The sequence below is a fragment of the Ranitomeya variabilis genome, chromosome 6 (assembly GCF_051348905.1).
Source record: "Ranitomeya variabilis isolate aRanVar5 chromosome 6, aRanVar5.hap1, whole genome shotgun sequence".
Taxonomy (NCBI): Eukaryota; Metazoa; Chordata; class Amphibia; order Anura; family Dendrobatidae; genus Ranitomeya; species Ranitomeya variabilis.
The window spans coordinates 253,394,190-253,415,203 of NC_135237.1; the positions used below are offsets into that span (position 1 = coordinate 253,394,190).

A 21,014-nucleotide genomic window follows, 5' to 3' on the forward strand; every position below is an offset into this window, starting at 1 on the left:
AACCCATGCAGTGCGACGTTACGGACTCTAAGAAACGCATGTCTTTGGTTACACGGCTAGTAAGTGTGAATGCGGGTCAAAATGATACAGCGAAACACCTGCGTGAATTGTCTGTAGATGGGAAAAATGTGGCATTGCTAGACTCTGGAAGTGTGGTGACTCTGGTGAAAGCCAGTCTGGTGGCACTTCCATCTGGTCCGTCTGATAAATTTTCTGTAACGTGTGTGCATGGTGACACCTGCTCATATCCTACAGCGGTCATATGTATCTCCACTCCCTATGGGTCTGTGCAACACAAAGTGGGACTCGTTCCCGCATTGTTACATGATATAATCCTGGGCAGGGATTTTCCTCATTTCTGGCAGTTGTGGGAGAATCAGTTGCTCCTTCACGGTAGCTGTAACCGTGAATCTTCCCCCATGCCATCTGGAGGTCCCGAGTTCCTAGACGAGACCCCACAGGAAGATGTTGCTGGGGAGGTTATTGAATCTAACCTTCAGTTCCCCTTCTCAGTTATGGCGGGGGAAACTGAGGAAACTGAGGAAACTCAGCAAAAGGCGGAGGCAGACAGCCATCCAGCACCCTGCCTACCCGATTTGGGAGTTCAGTTGGATGACTTCCACAGCGAACAAATGAAAGATCCTACCCTGACTCAGGCTAGGAAAAATGTAAAAGTGATAGATAGCGTACCCGTAGAACCTGACACTAGGCTAGCGTACCCGTACATGGTTCTTGAGAATGATTTACTCTACCAGGTAGAAAAAAAGGGGAAGACACTGTGCAACAGTTAGTGGTACCCAAACCTTATCGGCGGAAGGTACTGGACCTGGCCCACGGACATATAATGGGGGGACATCTGGGGGTACAAAAAACCACAGAAAGGATATTGCATTGTTTTGTGTGGCCCGGAATACACAATGATGTGCGTAACTATTGTGAGTCCTGTCCAGAGTGCCAAATCTCGGCACCTAAACCTCGGTTCTGTAGCCCTTTGGTACCCCTCCCTATTATTGGGGTCCCGTTTGAGAGAATTGGGATGGATTTGGTTGGGCCCCTTCCCCGGTCCGCACGTGGGCATCAACATATCCTCGTCATCATGGACTATGCCACTCGTTACCCCGAAGCCATCCCTTTGCGTAACACTGCTACCAAAACGATCGCCAAAGAGTTGGTACAAGTGTTTAGTCGGGTGGGAATTCCAAAACAGATACTCACCGACCAGGGGACTCCCTTTATGTCAAGGGTGATGAAGGAGCTCTGCAGGCTCTTACAAATAGACCAGTTGCGTACGTCTGTCTATCACCCTCAAACAGATGGCCTGGTTGAGCGGTTCAATAAAACCTTAAAACAGATGCTCCGGAAGGCGATAGACAAAGATGGGAAGAACTGGGATTACTTGTTACCCTATTTGCTGTTTGCCATTAGGGAAGTTCCCCAGTCTTCCACAGGATTCTCGCCTTTCGAGCTATTATATGCCCGTCGTCCCCGTGGACTGTTGGACGTCGCAAAAGAAACCTGGGAAGGTCAAGTCACTCCCTTTAAAACGGTGATAGACCATGTAACGCAAATGCAGGACCGGATTGCTGCTGTCATGCCCCTTGTTAGGGAACATATGTTACAGGCCCAGGGAGCCCAGAGGCAAAGTTATGATAGAGGCGCCAAGGTCCGTACGTTTGCACCCGGGGATAGGGTGTTGATCCTAATCCCTACGGTGGATAGTAAATTTCTGGCAAAATGGCAGGGCCCCTTTGAGGTCATGGAACGAGTTGGAGAAGTGAACTATAAAGTGCACCAGCCTGGTAAGAAAACCAGAGCAGATTTATCATGTGAATCTGATAAAACCCTGGAAAGACCGCGCTGCCCTAACAGCGGATCTGCCCCGTCCGGTTTGCTCACCTACCATACCGGAGGTGCAGATTGCCGAGACTCTCTCTGAACGACAAAAATCTGAGGTTAAGCAGTTTTTGTTACAGAACCAACAGTTTTTCTCGGAAAAACCTGGCCAGACTAGGCTAGTGAAACATGAGATTGTCACAGAGCCTGGTGTCACAGTTCATGTGAAGCCATACCGGATTCCGGAAGCACGCCGTGAAGCCGTCTCCCGGGAGGTGAAGGCCATGTTGGACTTAGGAGTCATTGAAGAGTCGCACAGCGCCTGGTCCAGTCCAATCGTGTTGATACCTAAGCCGGATGGCTCTATACGGTTTTGCAATGACTTTCGGAAACTGAATGCGGTTTCTAAATTTGATGCCTACCCTATGCCCCGAGTCGATGAGTTGATCGATCGGCTGGGTAAAGCCCGATATATTACGACCCTGGATCTAACAAAGGGGTACTGGCAGATCCCTCTGGCCGAGGAGGCCAGAGAGAAGACGGCATTTGCTACACCGGAAGGGCTGTTCCAGTATATCTACATGCCGTTTGGACTTCACGGAGCCCCAGCAACGTTCCAGAGATTGATGGATCGAGTCTTGAGGCCCCACAGGCAGTACGCCTCTGCCTACCTAGACGACATCATAATTTACAGCGTGGACTGGGAAGCTCACCTCCGGAAGGTACAGGCGGTGATTGATGACCTGAGAGACGCAGGCTTAACGGCGAATCCTAAGAAATGTCACATCGGCCTTGAAGAAGCCCGATACTTGGGCTTCGTGATTGGCAGAGGAGTGGTTAAACCCCAGATCGACAAAATACAGGCAATTCAGGGCTGGCCGCAACCAGTGAACAAGAAACAAGTTCAAGCTTTCCTGGGCATTGCCGGCTATTATCGCCGGTTCATACCCAACTTTGCAGCCATGGCTACCCCCTTGACGGATCTTACCAAAGGGAAGGATTCAGTCATGGTAAAATGGACCTCAGCGGCTGAAGAGGCCTTCCACAGTCTGAAACGGGCTTTGTGCTCTCAGCCCGTACTAGTGACTCTTGATTTCAGCAGCGAGTTTGTGGTGCAAACGGATGCTTCTGATACTGGTATCGGAGCTGTACTTTCCCAGGTAAGGGACGGAGTCGAACACCCGGTCCTCTACCTCAGTCGGAAACTGAATGTACATGAGCAGAGGTATGCCGTGATTGAAAAAGAGTGCCTAGCCATCAAATGGGCTCTCGACTCCCTCAAATATTACCTGGCAGGTAGGAAGTTTAGGCTGGTCACGGACCATGCCCCTCTCAAGTTGGTACATCTCCACAAGGACCGTAATAGTCGGGTAACCTGGTGGTTCCTTGCTCTGCAGGCTTACTCTTTCACGGTGGAGCACCGCCCCGGGGTGCAGATGGGGAACGCTGATGCCCTGTCCCGAGTACACTGTTTCGAGAGTATTCTTGCTCGACCTGAGTGGTCTGAGCAGGGGGGGAGGATATGTAAGAGTCATGTCGGTCTGGTAGTCGGGGGCAGGTATATCTCGCGCAGGTATTTGTCCTATGTGAATTAGGCTGCTCAGTATCTTCAGGATACCGAGGGGTTAATAAGTGCAGGAATAAAGGCTGACCAGCTGGAGGTTTCAGGTGTCAGCCTGGGGCACACAGAATGCCTGTCTGTGTGAGGCAAACGTGAGTGAGAGCTGTGCTCGTGACCTGTGTAATGTTAGCTGGGAGGGAGAAGCCCCCCAGTTGTTAGATAGGAACGTATTTGTATAGTTAGCGCCGGACAGGCAAGGATTTATTTGTATGTTTTGTTTTCTGTATTTGCTTTCACTTTAATAAACCTGACCTGAGGTCAGTCTACTTGGAAACCTGCTGTCGCCTCAGAGTTCAATGCACAAACCACGTGACCTTTGACCCCAGCAAAGGCGATCCCGGAGTGTTTTGTTACAACATATATATATACACACAGTTAGGTCCATATATATTTGGACAGAGACAACCTTTTTCTAATTTTGGTTATAGACATTACCACAGTGAATTTTAAACAAAACAATTCAGATGCAGTTGAAGTTCAGACTTTCAGCTTTCATTTGAGGGTATCCACATTAAAATTGGATGAAGGGTTTAGGAGCTTCCGCTCCTTAACATGTGCCACCCTGTTTTTAAAGGGACCAAAAGTAATTGGACAATTGACTCCAAGGCTATTTCATGGACAGTTGTGGGCAATCCCTTCATTATGTCATTCTGAATTAAGCAGATAAAAGCCCTGGAGTTGATTTGAGGTGTGGTGCTTGCATTTGGAAGGTTTTGCTGTGAAGTAAACATGCGGTCAAAGGAGCTCTCCATGCAGGTGAAACAAGCCATCCTTAAGCTGCGAAAACAGAAAAAAACCCATCTGAAAAATTGCTACAATATTAGGAGTGGCAAAATCTACAGTTTGGTACATCCTGAGAAAGAAAGAAAGCACTGGTGAACTCATCAATGCAAAAAGACCTGGGTGCCCACGGAAGACAACAGCGGTGGATGATCGCAGAATAATCTCCATGGTGAAGAGAAACCCCTTCACAACAGCCAACCAAGTGACCAACACTCTCCAGGAGGTCGGCGTATCAATATCCAAATCTACCATAACGAGAAGGCTGCATGAAAGTAAATACAGAGGGTTCACTGCACGGTGCAAGCCACTCATAAGCATCAAGAATAAAAAGGCTATACTGGACTTTGCTAAAAAACATCTAAAAAAGCCAGCACAGTTCTGGAAGAACATTCTTTGGACAGATGAAACCAAGATCAACCTCTACCAGAATGATGGAAAGAGAAAAAGTATGGCGAAGGCGTGGTACAGCTCATGATCCGAAGCATACCACATCATCTGTAAAACACGGCGGAGGCGTTGTGATGGCTTGGGCATGCATGGCTGCCAGTGGCACTGGGTCACTAGTGTTTATTGATGATGTGACACAGGACAGAAGCAGCCAAATGAATTCTGAGGTATTCAGAGCCATACTGTGTGCTCAGATCCAGCCAAATGCAGCCAAACTGGTTGGTTGTCGTTTCATACTACAGATGGACAATGACCCAAAACATAAAGCCAAAGCAACTCAGGAGTTTATTAAAGCAAAGAAGTGGAATATTCTTGAATGGCCAAGTCAGTCACCTGATCTGAATCCAATTGAGCATGCATTTCACTTGTTAAAGACTAAACTTCAGACAGAAAGGCCCATAAACAAACAGCAACTGAAAACCACTGCAGTGAAGGCCTGGCAGAGCATCAAAAAGGAGGAAACACAGCGTCTGGTGATGTCCATGAGTTCAAGACTTCAGGCAGTCATTGCCAACAAAGGATTTTCAACCAAGTACTAGAAATGAACATTTTATTTACAATTATTTAATCTGTCCAATTACTTTTGGTCCCTTTAAAAACAGGGTGGCACATATTAAGGAGCTGAAACTCCTAAACCCTTCGTCCAATTTTAATGTGGATACCCTCAAATGAAAGCTGAAAGTCTGAACTTCAACTGCATCTGAATCGTTTTGTTTAAAATTTATTGTGGTAATGTCTAGAACCAAAATTAGAATAATGTTGTCTCTGTCCAAATATATATGGACCTAACTGTATGTGTGTGTGTGTGTGTATATATATATATATATATATATATATATATGTATGTATGTATGTATGTATATATGTATGTATATATGTATGTATGTATATATGTATGTATGTATGTATGTATGTATATATGTATGTATATATGTATGTATATATGTATATATGTATGTATGTATATATGTATGTATATATGTATATATATGTATATATGTGTATATATGTGTATATATATGTATATATATGTATATATATGTATATATACACATACATAGAAACTAGCTGAAGAGCCCGGCGTTGCCTGGGCATAGTAAATATCTGTGGTTAGTTATAGCACCTCACTTCTCTTTTTTTCCCATCACGCCTCTTTTCCCCCCTCACATCTCTCATTTTCTCCCTTACACCTCTCATTTTCCCCTCACTCCTCTCATTCCCCCCTAACACTTGTCATTTCGACCTCACATCTGTCATTTTCCGATCACTCCACTATTTTCCCTCACTCCTCATGTTGCACTCACACCTTTTCATTTTCACCTCACACCTCTCATTTTCCCCTCAGTATATACATGTTTGTATATATATATATATTACACCTGTATGTTATCTCCTGTATATCGTATATACCTGTATGTCATCTCCCCTGTAAATAGTATATACCTGCTGTATGTCACCTCCTCCTGTATATTGTATATACCTGTCATCTCCTGTATATAGTATATACCTGTATGTCATCTCTTCTGTATATAGTATATACCTGTGTCATCTCCCCTGTATATAGTATATACCTGCTGTATGTCATCTCCTCTATATACCTATGTGTCATCTTTTATATAATATATACCTATAAGTCATCTGTATATAGTGTATACCTGTGTCATCTTCTCCTGTATATAGTATATACCTGTGTCATCTCCCCTGTATATAGTATATACCTGCTGTATGTCATCTCCTCTATATACCGATGTGTCATCTTTTATATAATATATACCTATAAGTCATCTGTATATAGTGTATACCTGTGTCATCTTCTCCTGTATATAGTATATACCTGTGTCATCTCCTCTTGTATATAGTATATACCTGTGTCATCTCCTCTTGTATATAGTATATACCTGTGTCGTCATCTCTTGTATATAGTATATACCTGTCATCTGCTCCTGTATATAGTATATACCTGTATTTCATCTCCTCCTGTATATAGTATGTACCTGTGTGTCATCTCCTCCTGTTTATAGTATATATCTGTGTGTCATCTCCTCCTATATTAGACCTCGTTCACACGTTATTTGCTCAGTATTTTTACCTCAGTATTTGTAAGCTAAATTGGCAGCCTGATAAATCCCCAGCCAACAGAACGCCCTCCCTCCTGGCAGTATATATTAGCTCACACATACACATAATAGACAGGTCATGTGACTGACAGCTGCCGTATTTCCTATATGGTACATTTGTTGCTCTTGTAGTTTGTCTGTTTATTAATCAGATTTTCATTTTTGAAGGTTAATACCAGACTTGTGTGTGTTTTAGGGTGAGTTTCATGTGTCAAGTTGTGTGTGTTGAGTTGCGTGTAGCGACATGCATGTAGCGACTTTTGTGAGATGAGTTTTGTGTGGCGACATGCGTGTAGCAACTTTTTGTGTGTCGAGTTGCATGTGACAGGTTAGTGTAGCAAGTTTTGTGCAGTAAGTTTTGCGCATGGCGAGTTTTGCGCGTGGCGAGTTTTATGTGTGGTGCGTTTTGAGTATGTGCAAGTTTTGTGTGAGGCAACTTTTGCATGTGTTGCAACTTTTGTGCATGTGGCAATTTTTTCGCATGTGCAAGTTTTGCGTGTGGCGAGTTTTCCATGAGGTGAGTTTTGCACGTATGGCGAGTTTTGCGTGAGCCTAGTTTTGCATGTGGCGAGTTTTGTGCGTGGTGAGTTTTGAGTGGTGACTTTTGTGTTTCGACTTTTATGTGGCGAGGTTGGTGTATGTGTGGTGAAATGTGTGCTGAGGGTGGTATATGTGTTCAAGCACATGGTAGCGTGTGGCGCATTTTGTGTGTGTGTTCATATCCCCGTGTGTGGTGAGTATCCCATGTTGGGGCCCCACCTTAGCAACTGTACAGTATATACTCTTTGGCACCATTGCTCTCACTCATTATGTCCCCCTTGTTCACATCTGGCAGCTGTCAATTTGCCTCCAACACTTTTCCTTTCACTTTTTCCCCATTATGTAGATAGGGGCAAAATTGTTTGGTGAATTGGAACTCGCGGGGTTAAAATTTCACCTCACAACATAGCCTATGACGCTCTTGGGGTTCAGACGTGTGACTGTGCAAAATTTTGTGGCTGTAGCTGCGACGGTGCAGATGCCAACCCCGGACACACACACACATACACACACATTCAGCTTTATATATATATGTATATACAGTATATATATATAATCGGTAACGTCACTATGGGGGCAGGCTTTGCAGTGTTGAGAATCTCCTTTGCTGCTTTCCTTTCATTGGCGTACTTTTTAGGAGGAGCCATGTTGGCGTTGATATTTGCTTTTTAAAGGGGTTTCCCATGAACCCTATCTACTACTAGGACAACCCCTTCTTGAACTAAATGTTTCATAAAATAAAAAACTTGTAGTTACCTCCCGTGCTAGCGCTGTTCCAGCGGTGTGGGCACTCGAGGTCCCGGAGCGCTGACATCACAGTCTCTCCGCCTTGATACGTTTTGAACATGAAGAGGAAGCCAGGGCTGCGTCTGATCTCCTCTTCATGTTCAAGCCTTACAAAGGCGGAGACAGTGACACTAGTGCTGATTGGGCACCACATGTCATTCCACCACACCAGCGCTCCGGTGCTGGCACAGCAGGCAAGTATAGGTTTATATTTTATTGGGGCCAAAGACTAAGTTCATGATGCGGTTATCCTAGTAGTCGAGAAACCCTTTAAAGTCCCAGTTTTTTTTTTTTCTATCAAGTTTCTGATATGAAGAAAATACAAATGAAAAATACATGTAAGGGTAAATGCACACGTCATCTTTTTCAGGTGATCTCTGCCTGCAAGCCTCCTGAAAAAGGGCAGCAAAAGTGCCGCTCTTAAATTACAGAGTGAAATTTGCAGCAAGAATGACCGCCAATGTTTTCCCAAAGCGGTTTACCTGGGAAACCTCAGTGGCTATGCAGTGCAGGCGTCAGTGATGCCATGTGCACATAGCCGAACACAGAAATCTGATCTAAAGAATGGGTCATTGTGTTTCTGATGCCATCTTCCCTTTAATAGCTGACCGGGAGAAACTCGTGAGCTTATGTCACCCATTCACGCTAAACAATAGTTCAGTGAAAAATTGGCGCCCTTGGGTAAGGCAGCGCAGCTCCCATTCACTTCAGTGGGAGCGAGCTGCAGTATTCATACTGACCAGGGGGGAGATGTGAGCCTGGCATTACCTGCTGGCAGCTCCTGCCATGGCACACCTCGGTGCAAGGTTCCCTTTTGCTGCATATTGCGGTGTATGTTCCTGTTCTCACCATTTCTTTGTTTTTGTTTTTTTCTTGCAGTTTGTAGAAGACTAATGAAGCTGAATTCCTGGTACAACGAGGTCTTTTATTTTTGTGGCACAGTTTTTTAAAATATATTTTTTTTTTTTTCTTGCTATGAAAAAATTTGCATACTTTAAGGTGGTCTTGGCCACCTCATTGGTTTGGGTCTTCTTGGATATATTTCTATTGCTGTACTTCAGCGAATGCAACAAATGTGAGGATAAGGAGCGAGGCCTGCCTGCTGGAGATGGTGAGTTTACGCCACTTCTAGTTCTTTATTACATGTGATCCTTTCAGTTAATGTGACATGACTGTGGTCTCTAAGAAATGTTCACTAATGATGGCGTATGTCCTACATTCACACTTTTTTTTTTTTTTATAGCAGTAACTCTTCAAAAAGCTGTATATGAACCTCTGACTTGTAAAGCGCTGTGGGGAATCTGTTGGCGCTATATAAAGATATTTTATTGGAGAGTTGGACAATTTTTGCTCCTAATACTTAGTAAAGAAAACTTGGGGTGTGATTTATTTGGGCGTGCAGAGTGAGCGGTGTGTAAGGTGTCAGTCAGTGACGGGCTGTGCTAACAGCAGCCGCCCCAGGTGACTAGTTGCTCCGGGCTCACCTCCATGACTGAAAGCCGGCCGCACATTCATCAGTCTATTAACCTTCAGACTAAGGCCTCTTTCACATTTCCGTCGGTATGGGGCCGTCGCAAACCGTCGGCCTGACGGACGTTGTGCAAATAGTGCACAACATGGGCAGCGGATGCAGTTTTCAGACGCATCCGCTGCCCATTGAGTTCCGGGGAGGAGGGGGCGGAGTTCCGCCCGCGCATGCGCAGTCGGAAATGACGGTTTGGACGGATGAAAAAACGTTACATTAAACTTTTTTTCGTCACGACGGGCCGCAAAATCACGACGCATCCGTTGCACGATGGATGCGACGTGTGCCCATTTATCGCAATCCGTCGTCAATTAAAGTGAATGGCAAAAAAACACATCCTGCGGGCACATTTGCAGGATCCGTTTTTTTGCCAAAACGACGGATTGCGACGTATGGCAAAAAACAGAAGTGTGAAAGAGGCCTAACCCTACAGCTACAGGAGTTAATAGCACTTTTGGGTATGACAATTCCCCATAATGAATCGGCACCTCCGTGTGAACACACCCTGAGGGTATGTGCACACGCTGCGGATCCGCAGCAGTTTCCCATGCGTTTACAGTATAATGTAAACCTATGGGAAATAAAATCCGCCGTGCACATGCTGCGGAAAAAACCGCGCGGAAACGCAGCATGTCAATTCTTTGGGCGGATTCCGCTGCGGGTTTATACCTGCTCCAATAGGAAACTGCAGGTGTAAACCCGCAGCGGAATCCGCAATAGAAACCGTGATAAATCCGCAGGAAAAACCGCAGCGGTTTTGCCCTGCGGATTTAACAAAATCCGCTGCGGAAAAATCCGCAGCCCTCACAGATACGTGTGCACATACCCTTAGACTAGCAGTGAAGATGTTACTTGTGGTAAAGTTTTGTGAGGGCATCTGATGTCAAGAAAAATGTATTCCCCTGGGTTTGATTACTGATGCCTGATGTCCGTTATATCTGGTGATCTGAGACCTAACCCCTTAGCTGCCTTTTTTTTTTTTTTTTTTTTTTTTGTTACCTGTTGCATTCCGAGAGCTAGGACAATTTTGGCACTTTTGAAGTGTACAAATAAAAGTTAGATGACGAATTAAAAAAAATCCTATTTTAAACCCTGCATACATATTTTCTGAACTAGTCATGGGGCCTTCATGCAATTTTGCTTCAAAGTGATTTTATGGTAATAAATGTGTCATGTAGGGTCCATATGTGCCACCTATCGCTATGGGTGCATTTTATGCATGCTTATAAAGTCATCCAAATTGGAGCGGTGAGGTTTTACACTTCATAATTCACGTGTGACATGTCACTTTCTGGAACAATACCTCCGGCTTGCCTTTGTGTGTTCACATTGGGCTGAGATTTATTTTCCCTTTCATGACATTGTTCTTTGTCAGTAGTATAGGCAGGTCAGTGTGTTCTCCAATTCATTTAAATAACAAAAAACTTTGTGAAATTTTCTAAAATAATTTGGATGCATTTGTACTTTTTCATACTTGTAAGTTGTCTGACCTTTAAAACAATATCACACTACACATACTGGTTAATAATTCACTTTTCCCACATGTCCACTTCATGTAGGTATCATGATTTATATACCCAGTTTGTCTTGTGGGCATTAGACAGCCTGGGGTGCATTCACACTGTGCTATGTCCAACGTAGCCGGAGTGGGGTACATCTGCGTGTCCGCCTCCAGTAGGCATGTATGGCCATGCACACGTCGACACCATTAGTCAGTAGTGCTGTCGGCGCATAAACCCGCATCCTGTTTTGTGGCGGGGGGTTTGGATGTAAGCCTCGGTGTGACGAACGAACGCGGGACAGAGTGCAGTGTGAAACGGCAGTTTAAGGTTTAGCAGCAATTTTTCAGGGGACTTATAGAAACCTTTTTTTTTGTTTGTTTGTGGGGCACTTCAGTTCTCAAGTGCTTTTGTGAGCACTGCATATTAAGCCCCCATAAATTGCACCATATAAAGTGCAATACAAATTGGTATTTCCTGAGTTTGTAAACCCGCCACGTACTCTACATGACCTCCTGCAAAGTGGAATGATTAAATGAAAAAAATCCATTTCTTTTTATCAAAAAGAGTAATGGGAGAGATGACCCCGTGTGTGTGTATTTATAATATTTTGCATTTTCCCCAAAGTACACAAACGTTCTGTATAATCTCTTACGGCTTGGAAGAGAGGGCCATTTGCTGGAATGGTTTCCTGCCCCTATGTGGCATTTGTAGGCCCCTAAGGCATTCATTAACACTGAGGAACTGTAGAAGTGCTAATCGCACGAAACTGCCGTCGTCCCTCTGCACTCCCCGCACCCTCTGCACTTTCCAAGATGTGTTTGTATTAACCTGCACATGGATTAAACATTGTGGATCAGCCAACTGGTGAGTGCTGCTATTTTCTTACAATTAAATTAACACTGAGGAAACCCACCAGAATTGACCCCATTTTGGAAATGATACCTGAAGGTATTGGCCAGGAGGTGTAGTCACCCTATCTGATGAAGAGTTGTACTATTCAGCGGTAAATGTGATTTTTTGATCACTTTTTCACATCTTCTATGAGATGGTTGCATAGCAATTCTGGCGTATTTTTATGTGTTTTTCTGGTGTTTGCAGAGTGGGATAAATACTCCTCGCTTTATAGTTCCTCACAATAAAATGTCGCCACACTCTAAACGCCATATATGTTTTTAATTCTGTTACCATCTGGGGTATGAGGGCTTGTTTTCGATGAATGTATGAGAGCCAGCTAACAAGCTACTTTTGTCACTCGCGATGTTATGGATTTGGCGATGCCGACTGTGTATTTTCTTTTCTTACCAACATAATGAAGGGCTCGAAAGAGCAAATAATTAACTTTTTTTTTTTGGTCTGACTTTTTTGATTATTAAACATAATTTATCTCTTACTTTGCTGGTGTGGTGCCCACCTGGTCTTACACAGAGACTAGAGGGGTACCCTACGTCTTCTCTCTCTGGTCCCTGCAGCCTGCCTGTTCCCGACACACGGGATGCATCTCCGCTCAGATCGCAAGTATGGCAGAATCTCCACTTTTAAAATGACACCAGAGTTCCCTCTGTAGTTGTGACCATGCCGGGTTCCATGTGTCACTGTCCCGTTACGGACCGCCATGCACAGACACAGAGCAGGTCTCCTGACCTGGACTTGGCAGCTTCATTCATGCCTGTGCAGCTGTTGTGTTCACGTTGGGAGACCTGAAGCAGCTCTGTACGTTACATATTGGGACACACGGATGTGTGTGAATGTTGTCTGTCAGCCGTGCGAGCTGCACCAGGACTGTGAGGAGACCTTTATCTTTAAAACAAGCCCCCCCATCACTTCTGTAGCTGCAATGCAAGCCGATAACTGGCCATTATTAGCCAGGACGTATTCCATACATCTTTGACTACTGAATTACGCCACCAAGGACATGTGGGAAAAGTTCTCTGGGAAAGGGTTAAAAGACATTGACATTTGGGGCAACTTTTTATAATTTTTTTCAGCTTAACCGTATGTATTTTTGGCTGCCAATCACTTTTGTTTTTTGGGTTATTGCTGGGGCAGAATGAGTTAACCGAGAAGTCACTGACTGGATCTGGACTGACTCTATGGTTTGACCTCTTTTGTAAGCGCCCTTCTTGTTTGTGACCCAACACCACCTTCATGTGATTATTAGTTAGTAGAGAGGAACTCGGAAGAAGAACGATAAGTTATATTCTGTCCCATCAGGAGTAGTCTGACAGATTCTTAGTTCACTCGGTTTGTAGCCAGTAACACACAGGTTGTAGACTGCAAACAGTAGAAACTGATTTAGGTTTGTATGGTATAAGTTATTCTTAATCTGTAGCTGCTCGAAGTGATGAAAACGACATTGGATAAAGCTCATTGCTGCGAGTCCACCTCCAGAAAACAGAAGGTTCTGCTGGAGGAAGCTCCAGCCCATCCGGCGGCCACCATAGGCAACATGTAGCATTGCATGTCTTCAGTTCACACAAATGGCTGCTCATTTACTACAAGGATGAACTGAGTCAGTTAGAGTGGGAAGCTATGGGCCACTGGTGCATATAGACCGAGGTGGGCCCTGTGCAAGAACAATGTATGGGCCCTTTGCAGTCCAATAGCTCATCATAATGCGTGATTCCACCGCCTTTGGAGGTGTAAATGCTCCCCCTTATCTCTTGGACCACTGTGCGACTGCACTGATTGCTCCAATGTTATGTCCGTCCCTGCAGTGGACAATAGTTCCTGAGAAACCCCTTATATGTAACATTTGGTACAATTAATTGGAGCAAAAGGCAGGTGGAGGCCCTCTCTTCAGTCTGTCCTCTATTAACCAGGGCAAAGAGTCGGTACAGAGGCTCTTTTGATCTGGAGGATGATTTCTGGAGAAATGGTGTAGTGCATTATTTCCCCTTTGGTTGTGATGCAGGGGAGTTGAACATTTGCAGTTAGTTCCCCCAGAGATACCTGCTGATCCAGTGTATCATCTGGAGGCACTTATGTGCTCGAAGTGCTACTAAGTAACGAAGCCGTGTTTACAAACCAACTTACACTTTTTATGTTAATGTTTTTCTGTCTTCACAGCACTTTCAATGGAAAGTGAGGATATCTTTGGCTATAATATTTAGATATTTTCCCCAGAGGCCATTCAGTCGCTGGTAAAGAAGAGTGATGTACTGCAGAATGGGGCTGTATATAGCGGGGCTGTATATAGCAGAGCTGCGAGGAGGAGTGATATACTTCAGAACGGTGCTCCATATAGAATGGCTGAGAGGAGTGATATACTGCTGGAAGGAGCTGTGCATAGAGGCTGCGGGAAGTGATATACTGCAGGAAGGAGCTGTGTATAGAGGCTGAGAGGAGTGATATACTGCAGGAAGGAGCTGTGCATAGAGGCTGCGGGAAGTGATATACTGCAGGAAGGAGCTGTGTATAGAGGCTGAGAGGAGTGATATACTGCAGGAAGGAGCTGTGCATAGAGGCTGCGGGAAGTGATATACTGCAGGAAGGAGCTGTGTATAGAGGCTGAGAGGAGTGATATACTGCAGGAAGGAGCTGTGTATAGAGGCTGAGGGGAGTGATATACTGCTGGATGGGACTGTATATCGACGGTTTGAGAGGTGTTAACCCCTTACTGCCATCGGACGAGATAGTACGTCCGATGGCAGTTCCTCCCCCCCCCCGCTTTAAGGTGGTCGCCAAAGCTGGGATATGTCAACTGTTTTGAGCAGCTGACATGTGCCCGCAATAGCCGCTGGCGGAATTGCGATCCACTCCTATTAACTAGTTAAATGCCGCTGTCAAACTAGGGCAGCGGCATTTACCAAGCTCTTCCAGCCGGAAATGCGCACACTGAAGACCCAGTCACATGATCAGGGGTCATTGGTGCGTTGGCATGACAACCAGAGGTCTCCTTGAGACCTCTATGGTTGTTGATGCTGGATTCGCACTCATAGCAAGGCTGTAATTCTGCTACATGGAGGCGATCTGTGCATCGCCTCTATGTAGCAGAGCCGATCAAGTTGTGGCTGATTCTAGCCTCCCATAGAGACTATTGAAACATTCCAAAAGTTAAAAAAAAAAAGTTCAAATCACCCCCCTTTCGCCCAATTCAGAATAAAACAATACAAATAAAATCAAACATAAACCTATTTGGTATCGCCGCATTCAGAATTGCCCGATCTATCAATAAAAAATAAAGGATTAACCTGATCGCTAAACGGTGTAGCAAAAAAAACAGTAAAAATCCTAGAATTACGGTTTTTTGGTCGCTGCGACATTGCATTAAAATGCAATAACGGGCGATCAAAAGAGCGTATCTGCACAAAAATGGTATAATTAAAAACGTCAGCTTGGCACGCAAAAAATAAGCCCCCACCCGACCCGAGATCACGAAAACTGGAGACACTACGGGTATCGGAATATGGCGCAGTTTTTTTTTTTGCAAACTTTGAAAAAAAATGTTTCCACTTAGATAAAACAGAACCTAGACATGTTTGGTTTCTATGAACTTATAATGACCTGGAGAATCATAATATCAGGTCCGTTTTAGCATTTAGTGAACCTAGCAAAAAAGCCAAACAAAAAAACAAGTGTCGGATTGCACTTTTTTTGCAATTTCAGCGCACTTGGAATTTTTTTCCCGTTTTCTGTTACTGGACATGGTAAAACCAATGGTGTCTTTCAAAAGTACAACCTGTCCTGCAAAAAATAAGCCCTCACATGGCCATATTGATGGAAAAATGAAAAAGTTATGGCTCTGGGAAGAAGGGGAGCGAAAAAGCAAAACTGAAAAATCTCTGCTCATGAAGGGGTTAAGCCCTTTGTTCCCTGCTGCTGAGAGACCAATGACATGAAGCTACAAGCCCAAAGAGCATTTGGATTTTTACATCACTGATCTCTCATTAGTAGGCTTTGCTCTGCTCTGCACTGACTAGGTCTTCCCAGCTCTGCTGTGGAGGAGTGCTGGACTGCTCCACTGTCTCTATGGGGAATCCGTTAATAATGAAGTATAACCACACAGGAAGCTTCACTTATGGAAATGGCACAAGCGTAAGGTGAATGCTATACTTAGATTATCCTTATGATAACTTGGAGGAGTTGATAACTTGGAGCGGGACTAGTTAAGAGCACACAGGAGAGGGGGGGGGGGCTGCAGCATTGAGGAGAAGCAAGTGCTGCTGGGATTTGTAGTTCTAGCAGTGCAAGTATAGGACCCCTTATTCATCTCTATGAATTTGGATGCACGGAGGGGCAGATAGAGATGAAAAAGACAAAGGTGCAATAACGAAGCGTAATGTTGAGCTTAGTCTGTATACAAAGGGGGTTGTCTTCCTGTAAAATGACTGCTCTATACTTACCATCCCAGGGCCAGCGTTTAGTCTCTGGTGTTGCTCCCAGTGTTGGCTCTGATGCTGACGTCATGTTGGCAGCATGGCAGCCAGCCGGTGAGTTCAGCAGCTTTGAGGGTGCCTTCCATCACCACGGCCAGAGCCATAGAACTCGCGGAGTGGCTGCCATGCTGGCATTGCTCCCAGTACAGCCGGCACCAGCAGCGATGCCAGAGACTCGGTACTAGACCTGACTACGGTGAGTTTATTTTAGAACAAACTGCAGCTGCAGACCAGGATTTTCTGGAGGAGGATAACCCTTTTTTACAGTGCGTATACATTGCCAATGTTTTATGAAAAATAATGCTTCTGTGAGAATCGCCCTTTTAAGTCAGTGGCTGGTACTCCGATTCCAAGAAAACTGCTAGACCCTGCCATTGCACGGATTTACCACCGTAATCATTGAGCAGCAGTTCTGGCATGGTGGGCTTAGGAAATCCGTGTGCAGCATTATGCTGCTGATAGAGACGTGATTTAGAATGAGACCAGAATTACTGCGATAGTCGTGACGCAGTGAGTCGGGAGTGCGAGCTGCAGACATCTTGGGCCGGATCGGTGACATCCGCAGTGATTCTAGTCTTGTTATGAAGTTTGGCGTGGAAAGGTGAATTCTCCTACATCCCCTTACTGGGGTTTCTGCACAGATCTCGGATGTGCTGTTGCCTTGTGATGGCTCTTCTGATGCATACAAGGGGCCGGAGAGGCTTGGTGACAGAACAGCGGCACTGCCCCCGGATTATTACAGGGCGCAGTACAGGCGACTGGTACCAGAGTATCGTTATAAAGCTGGCATTATAGGGCACTGTCGGGGGTTCAGGGGCCCCTTCTTTTACTATCTTAGTCTGTAAGCGTAATAGGATCACTCACTTTCTTACACATAAATCCTAAGATGCGAATGGAGGATCTGCAAATATTCAGTACATCACCAGTTGTTCCCTTTGTACATCTGGGTATTGTACAATCCTGGAGTCATTTGATAGTTTCCCTTTTGCTTCTTATTTTGTAAACCGCCCTCCACAATAGCCGTTCTGTTAGTTTTGGTGCTGACCGTTTTGGTATATTACTTCCCCATCAGTATTGAGCTCTGTTAATGGAGATGGTAACTGTTCTCCGTCTTTGCATTGGGCTCTTGCCCATGGGATGTCTTGGGGTGGTTTGGTGACCTAAGGCAGGAACTAGAAATCTTTATAAGTCACCAAGAACAAAGTTCTGTATACCGATATACTCCTGCTCACTGTTCTGCGGAAGTGGTTAGCATTTCCTGGAGCTATGGTAATGAAGCCAGCACTGATGCAGTTAAATAAATTCCACGTACTCTCTCTGTGGTCAGTGGGTGATATTCTCAGTGGAGCTGACCACGTCATAATGTTTGTATGTAGTCGCATCTGACACCACTGTCTGATGTGAATTTCCTTTCTCTTTAGAAGGGGCTATACGGTGGCTTCAGTAGGACTGCTGCAGGTCCAGGAGTTTCATCCAGATTACACAATGTGAGGGGCCTTTTCATTTACCTTTTATTTCAGACCTCTGACAAGCGCTATAATAATTGGCATGTCATGGTGGCCCGAGCTCACTATGACATGCTAGAAAATCAATTTTGAATCCCTTTTACCTGTAGTACTATGTTCTATATATTCCTCTTTACTAGAGACTCCTAAATCTAGAAATGTATGAAAAGCTCTTCCTCTTCCCTGACCGACAATGTGCAAGATTCCTCTGATGTAATGAACTACTAATCTTATATTCCAGCTGCACACCACATCTTGTCAGACAGTGGAGGTCTATCTTTCATGTAAAAAATAGATTTCAGGGATTCCATAGGACTGAAGTCCCAGCAGTGGCATCAGCTGTGTCCTTAGGACTAGTACACACACGCTCACTGCCATTACTGGCCGCACATACAAGAGCAGACCGTCAGTGAGTGACTGGTGGGGTGTGCCATGGCTCCTCGTTGTCTGCACAGCTGCTTGCCCTTCCTTACAAGTGTCTCTTCCTTGTATTTCGTGGTTCCACAGTGTCTGCAAATTGAGATTCTGGTTTGGCTATTATCCTAAGTCATGTGACAAGGCTCGTTAAAGGGTCGACATTGACCTGTAGGATTGCTACCTTCCAATAAGTGGCACTAGAGTTCTAGTTCTCTTGCTCTCTGAAGAGGCAATTTGCATAATTAGTATATTTCCCAGAGGAGCATTGCGGCTTTAAGTCTCCTCATCTCGGCATGCTTAGCATGTCAATCTCCGCAAGGAGAAACAATACTTTTTGGATATGTGATGAAGTCTGGTCTGCAGTACCAGTCCCAGCCATCCTCACATGTACCACTGAAGGAGGTGCAGTCTGTAATACGGGAGCATTTATGAAAAAAAACACGCTTTACTTGTCCTTCCCAGGTTCCCCCTTGAATCTGCGCCTCTGCTCCTGGCATCTGGTAGTGGCTGCAGCAGTGACATCCCATCGACAGCGCAACAGCCAATCGCTGCTCTGACCATATAGACAGACACCCCACTAAGTGATGCTGAGCTCGCTAATTGGCTATCACACTGTCAATGTGATGTCAACACTGCAGCCAATATCTGCCATCGGGTGCAGCGGAGGAGACTCTGGTAGACTCAGGTAGGTTAAATAAAGTGTGGTATTTCAGTGTGTGTTGTGTTTTTTTTTTTTAAATAACTGCCCAGGTACAATTTTTTTTCTGAAAGAGGACAACCCCCTATTCATAACAAGTTCAAGCAGGTGCCATTACTACAGGAAGTGAGTGGAGGACAGAGGAGCCTCTTAAAGAAGTTACAGGTCTGGGAGAGCCAGAAATCTTGCATGTTTTTATATGACCAAATTCTTATTTTCCACCATAATTTGCAAATTAAATCTTGCCAAATCAGACAAGGTGATTTTCTGGATTTGTTTTCTCATTTTGACTCTCATAGTTGTGGTCTACCTATTATGTCTATTACAGGCCTCTCTTATCTTTTTGAGTGGGAGAACTTGCACAATTGGTGGCTGACTAAATACTTTTCCCCACTGTATATATTGAAATTTGGGTTTAAACCAAGCTGCAATTGATATGAAAAGGCCTGTATATTCATTCCTAGGTGAATGATTTGCTTATTTATCACAGCTGGGTTGTCCAGCACTTGGATTTGATGGTGTATCCTTGTTCTTTGGAGAAGTCATCCACATCAGGTGGTTTGGGGGTCTGACACCCCATGTTCAGCTGTACTCGCGTCTCGGCAGCCAGCAGTGAAGCAGATGACCGCTCCATACACGTGTAGAGTTCCTCTTTTATATAGAAGTATACCCACTTATGTTTGGGGGTAGCTTGGCACGGGGCACTATTCAGCCTAAGGCCCGCCCTGTGCATTGTATATTACAATGTAAAATAGTGTTATTCTTGTTAGCAACTTCTGAACAAGAGGTCATTTGATTCCTATTATATGTGCGTGAATGTGTGTGAGTTGCAGGCAGATGAGATACTTGCTGGAAAACAAGGTAATGAAGCCAGTAATTCACACAAAAGGCTGATTGATGATACAAAAGGGTATGGTGATCATATGCGGCAGAAATCCGATGCACAGCATCCTTGCTGCAGTGGATTAAACCTGCCTGCTAGTGCATGACTTTAAAGGGAATCTGTCACCCCCAAAATAGCCTATAAACTAAAGGTACCTTCACACTAAGCGACTTTGCAACGATAACGATAGCGATCCGTGACGTTGCAGCGTCCTGGATAGCGATATCGTTGTGTTTGACACGCAGCAGCGATCTGGATCCTGCTGTGATATCGCTGGTCGTTGCTGAAAGTTCAGAACTTCATTTGGTCATCAGATCGGCGTGTATCGTCGTGTTTGACAGCAAAAGCAACGATGCCAGCAATGTATTACAATGGTAACCAGGGTAAATATCGGGTTACTAAGCGCAGGGCCGCGCTTAGTAACCCGATATTTACCCTGGTTACCATTGTAAAAGTTAAAAAAAAAAACAGTACATACTCACTTTCTGCTGTCTGTCACACGTCCCTCGCCGTCCGCTTCCCGCACTGACTGTGAAGTAAAAAGTAAAGTAAAAGCAGAGCACAGCGGTGACGTCACCGCTGTGCTGTGCTTTACGGACGGCACTCAGTCAGTGCGGGAAGCAGACGGCGAGGGACGTGTGACAGACACCGGAATGTGAGTATCTAGTGTTTGTTTTTTTTTACATTTACGATGGTAACCAGGGTAAACATCGGGTTACTAAGCGCGGCCCTGCGCTTAGTAACCCGATGTTTACCCTGGTTACCCGGGGACTTCGGCATCGTTGGTCGCTGGAGAGCTGTCTGTGTGACAGCTCCCCAGCGACCACACAACGACTTACCAACGATCACGGCCAGGTCGTATCGCTGGTCGTGATCGTTGGTAAATCGTTTAGTGTGAAGGTACCTTAAGCCCACCGGCATCAGGGGCTTATCTACAGCATTCTGTACTGCTGTAGATAAGCCCCCGATGTAACCTCAAAGAT

At 44.9% G+C, this 21,014-nt stretch overlaps 1 protein-coding gene across 1 annotated transcript in view; it reads left to right on the top strand.

Annotated features, from left to right (window-relative positions):
- GALNT1 (polypeptide N-acetylgalactosaminyltransferase 1) overlaps positions 1-21,014 on the top strand; it is a 177,024-nt gene that overhangs the window by 10,083 nt on the left and 145,927 nt on the right. The window contains exon 2 of the mRNA XM_077269588.1: positions 9,007-9,238. Coding sequence (XP_077125703.1) covers positions 9,103-9,238 — 136 coding nt within the window. The 5' untranslated portion in view covers positions 9,007-9,102. The remainder of the gene's footprint in view (positions 1-9,006; positions 9,239-21,014) is intronic.